Genomic DNA, 4,966 nt, shown 5'->3' with positions numbered 1-4,966 from the left:
TGTAGAAATCAAGAATGGGATCAAGGTCAGATGGACCTGCCAGGCAGACTAATTCCATATACCAAATACTATATAATAGTTGACCTATTACTTATAGTTTAAGAAAAACTTAACATTGGCAGCGAAAAGTCAGATGACACCTGTCAGTTGAACATGTAAATCATTCCGTACACCAAATATAGTAGACCTATTTAAATTGCTTATAGTATTTGAGATACTGACTTGACCGCGAAAATGTGTCCTTGTCCACAGATCCATGAAATAAAGGTCGAGGACATGTGAAAAATGTCTGACAGACATGAGGACCTTTTAAGGTACGCACATACCAAATATAGTTATCTTATTAAAATTCACAATAAGAGAGAAACTAAGATTACAAAAAATCTTAACTTTTTTTTCAAGTAGCAACTGAAAAATGAAAATGAGGTCAAGATGACTGACGGAAACTTTAAAATAACATAAGGCATCTATTATAAACAAAGTATGAAGCTTTTCATAAGTAAGTTTATTCCGCCGCCTCCGGATCACTATCAATACGTCTCGCTTTCTGTGAAAGAAATCGCATACTCGGCAATAAGACGCAGTCAGATATATTACACAAATAAATATTAAAATGTTATTTACTAGTATACAAAGCATTGTATATTACATAAACAATAGTAATGTTGTACTGATAAAACAATCACAAAATGTCGATCAATAAAGTTATATCATTTAATACAAAAGAGGTCTTCATTATTTGTCCGATTCTTTGATTTTATTGATGAGTGCTAAAACTTCATCAAAATCTTCCTTGAGATATCTCTTGAGGTACACAGGATCAAAATCAACAATGTCAGAGGTTTTTGCATTTTCATCACCTTTTAAATTTCTCTCCCATCGGCTGCCGACCATATCTATTAAACTCTCCTCAAGATATCGGGTCTCCATCCTTTTTGATCCAAAATATTGTGGATGATGGGGTTCGCGTTTATAATGGTCATCTAAAGACTTTTTCCAAGCATCATTGTCCAGCATATGAACCCAGCGAGCAGTATAACCGATTGCCTGGGAAAAGTCGTACTTTGAGAGGTCGTGATTTTCTGCATCTTCTTTAAGCATGTTTGGTACAAAGTCTTTTAGTCTGTTGTATGCTTTCAAGACAAAATGTTTATGCGAATTTACTTGGCTGTAATGTTCTTTCATTTTGAATTCTATAAATAAAAGGGCGTAATACTTGCTTTCTTCTTTCTCTTCTTTGACGTCTTTTTCAGCCTGAAGCTTTTCATCCTTTGTCCATACATTTTCCCAGATATGAAGTACAGTTTCTACGAGTCCTTTCTCGTTGAACATGCTTGTAACTTCATTTTGTTTTTCTTTCGAAACACACGAACGAAGTAAATATAATTTTTTGTCCGATTCTTTGATTTTATTGATGAGTGCTAAAACTTCATCAAAATCTTCCTTGTGATATCTCTTGAGGTACACAGGATCAAAATCAACAATGTCAGTGTTTTTTGCATTTTCATCACCTTTTAAATTTCTCTCCCATCGGCTGCCGACCATATCTATTAAACTCTCCTCAAGATATCGGGTCTCCATCCTTTTTGATCCAAAATATTGTGGATGATGGGGTTCGCGTTTATAATGGTCATCTAAAGACTTCTTCCAAGCATCATTGTCCAGCATATGAACCCAGCGAGCAGTATAACCGATTGCCTGGGAAAAGTCGTACTTTGAGAGGTCGTGATTTTCTGCATCTTCTTTAAGCATATTTGGTACGAAGTCTTTTAGTCTGTTGTATGCCTTTAAGACAAAATGTTTATGTGAATCTACTTGGCTGTAATGTTCTTTCATCTTGAATTCTATAAATAAAAGGGCGTAATACTTGCTTTCTTCTTTCTTTTCTTTGACGTCTTTTTCAGCTTGAAGCTTTTCATCCTTTGTCCATACATTTTCCCAGATATGAAGTACAGTTTCTACGAGTCCTTTCTCGTTGAACATGCTTGTAACTTCATTTTGTTTTTCTTCTGAAACACACGAACGAAGTAAATATAATTGTGCCATCCTAGTTAGTAAAAACGAAAGTAGATTTCCAAAGGTTATTGTTATTTCTAAACAACACTATTTACTCCACCGTGACTGCAGTTACCGTACTTACTGCTAATGACTGTTTACTGGTTTTGAATATATCACTTATATACAATGAAACTGTACATTAGAAAATTTACATTAATCTACTTTATCCATTTATCGCAACACCCAAAGTTCGATTGTGCAAAGATCACTGGGGTTTTCCATATTTTTATATATAGACGGTGTCGAAGGAAAATCATACCGTTGTAAGTAGTGTTGACATATCCATATGGGTAAGATTTAAAATACCCTGTATGTATGTGACCTTCATAATAACAAGGAAGTTTCAATGGGAAAATACTTATAACACTTATCTCAGAATATCATTTTATCAAGGAATACGCAACTGAAGTAAACATATTTCCACGAGGAAATATTTGTCTGCCATATGAATAAATAATAATAATAAAATTCTTTATTTAACGAAGGTAACACATTTAACAATTACATGTTAATCTTCCATGAGGCCTTCAAAAACTATTAATACAAATAGAAAACAGAAAAAAAATACATACACAATAAAATACATAATACAGTATATCTCTTGATTCTCTCTTCAACTTTGCTATTGTTGAGGGTCTGGATAGGAACATGGCCCCCAAAAAAGTTAACTTATAGAGACAATTGAGCAAAAAATTATAAAGAATAGAGGATAATGCATATTGGGGACAAAGGTATAAAGCATAACTGTCGAAAATAAAAGAATTATGTAATACAATAGCACTGTTTACATAAGTCAACAAAGAAATCATCTTGAACATGAAAATTGCACATTCTATCCACTATTTCACTGCGGTAAATGTAATCTCCGTAACTGCAGTTACTTATAATCAAAGATGGCGGACGATGTTTCTGGTCGTTATTTCTTTTGTCAATTCTGTAATAACTTTGTATTATTCTTCGGTATTTCGTGTCTTATTTTAAGTATAAATTACTAAGTTTGAAACTGCAATACAAAGCTTCTTTTCATAGTTCAACCGCTAAATGGAGAAACCACCATTTCAAAAAATCGCGAGGATATGGGTAACTGTATAGACTGATATCCGTAACTGTAATAAACGTTAGAGGAGGATATCCTTAACTGTTGAGTTGCGTTGTTTCTGCTTCATTCATTATCCTCGATTTAATAGTTCGGACCATCATTTTTTTCGGTCATAAATTCGTCAAAATACACATGATACATGAATTCATCAGGATTTAAAAAAAATATGCCCACAATGTTATAACAACATTAGAAACAATCCACTTTGTATGATGTCTTCACACAGAATCCTTTGCATTTTGGATGTGTATAATAACTGATAATTTAGTCTTAGATGCATGTTTTTTATTAGTTTTTTATTGGCTTTGAACTAGCTTTCAGTACTTGCGATTACTCTATTGAATACTTTCATATTTCTTCTTTCTTTTTGAATCCGTTATGCCAACAGTAACAACTTTTTAGCTTTAATTAAGTTTTATGAACTTATTTCAACCTTTCATCGTCATTTCGTTCTCTGTTGAATCCTTTCAGATTTTCCATCAAAACCGTGTTGTTTTTATAAAGGGTTGCGGCATCTTTTTTGTTTTGAAAGGGAAGTAACTCCTTACTAACCACATATGGTTGTTAACCCTATATGGAAACTAACCATGTGACACCCTATATCAAATATACATAGTCACCAAGTCACCACGTGTAGTCCATTAACCAATCATATCCCCATAAATACATTAGAGGTAAGATACATACTGTTACAAAAATCTAGCATATCGATATGCGCAATCTCTTACTTTTTAATTGACACAGATCACGCCGTTCTCAAATTGAAATCTAAAACACGAGCATTGCAAACAAGTTAGAAAATATACACACCGTTGATCACCGTTAGAAGGGGCCAAAGGAGTAGTAGTATTTTATTTCTTCAAAATATATACATGTGTACATTAGCTAAGACAAAAACCTTTTAACCATATTAAATAATGAAAAGAAAAATAAGTCATAAATGATGCTCGAAGAGTTCATTTACTACTTCTTCATTTTTAACCGGATTTTTGTGACAAACATGTCGGTTATTGATTTGGGGATGTACGGAGGGTGGCCGGGCGGGCGGCAATCAAATGTTGTCCGTGCATTAACTCATGAACCGTTCGACCAAAGCTTTTAAAATTTTAATATGTTGTTACTGACAACTAAATGAAGGTCAAGTTTAATAATGGCGATTTTGACTTTTACCGTTCAGGAGTTATGATTCTTAAAAGATTGAAAAATGGAGTTTCCAGTCGTGTCCGTGCATTTACGCATGAACTGTTCTACCAAAGCTTCCCAAATTTTGATATGTTGTAACCGATGACAAAATGGAGGTCAAGTTCAATAATGACGATTTTGACTTTTACAGTTCAGGAGTTATAGTTCTTGAAAGATTGAAAAATGGTGTTTCCAGTCGTGTCCGTGCATTTACGCATGAACTGTTCTACCAAAGCTTCCCAAATTTTAATATATTTTTACTGATGACAAAATGGAGGTCAAGTTCAATAATGACGAATTTGACTTTTACCGTTCAGGAGTTATGGTTCTTGAAAGATTGAAAAATGGTGTTTCCAGTCGTGTCCGTGCATTTTCTCATAAACCATTCAACCAAAGCTTTTGAAATTTTCATATGCTGTTACTGATGACAAAATAGAGGTCAAGTTCAATAATGACGATTTTGACTTTTACCGTTCAGGAGTTATGGTTCTTGAAAGATCGTAAAATGGCGTTTCCATTCACGTTGTTGCATTTACTAATGAACCATTCAATCTAAGCTTTTCAAACTTTAATATGTTGACACTGACTACAAAATGGAGGTCAAATTTGATATTGACGATTTTCACT

General features: G+C 33.6%; 1 protein-coding gene across 1 annotated transcript; it reads right to left on the bottom strand.

Moving 5' to 3' along the window:
• Positions 1-602: 602 nt before the first annotated feature.
• LOC143085514 (uncharacterized) lies at positions 603-2,252 on the bottom strand. The gene has a single exon (XM_076261902.1). The coding sequence runs from the start codon at positions 2,044-2,046 to the stop codon at positions 736-738; it is 1,311 nt and encodes a 436-aa protein (XP_076118017.1). The 5' UTR covers positions 2,047-2,252; the 3' UTR covers positions 603-735.
• Between the last annotated feature and the right edge of the window lie 2,714 nt (positions 2,253-4,966).

Source organism: Mytilus galloprovincialis, chromosome 8 (assembly GCF_965363235.1).
Source record: "Mytilus galloprovincialis chromosome 8, xbMytGall1.hap1.1, whole genome shotgun sequence".
Lineage (NCBI taxonomy): Eukaryota > Metazoa > Mollusca > Bivalvia > Mytilida > Mytilidae > Mytilus > Mytilus galloprovincialis.
The sequence above is the reverse complement of the archived record's forward strand: the minus strand, read 5'-3'. Positions and strand labels throughout refer to the sequence as shown.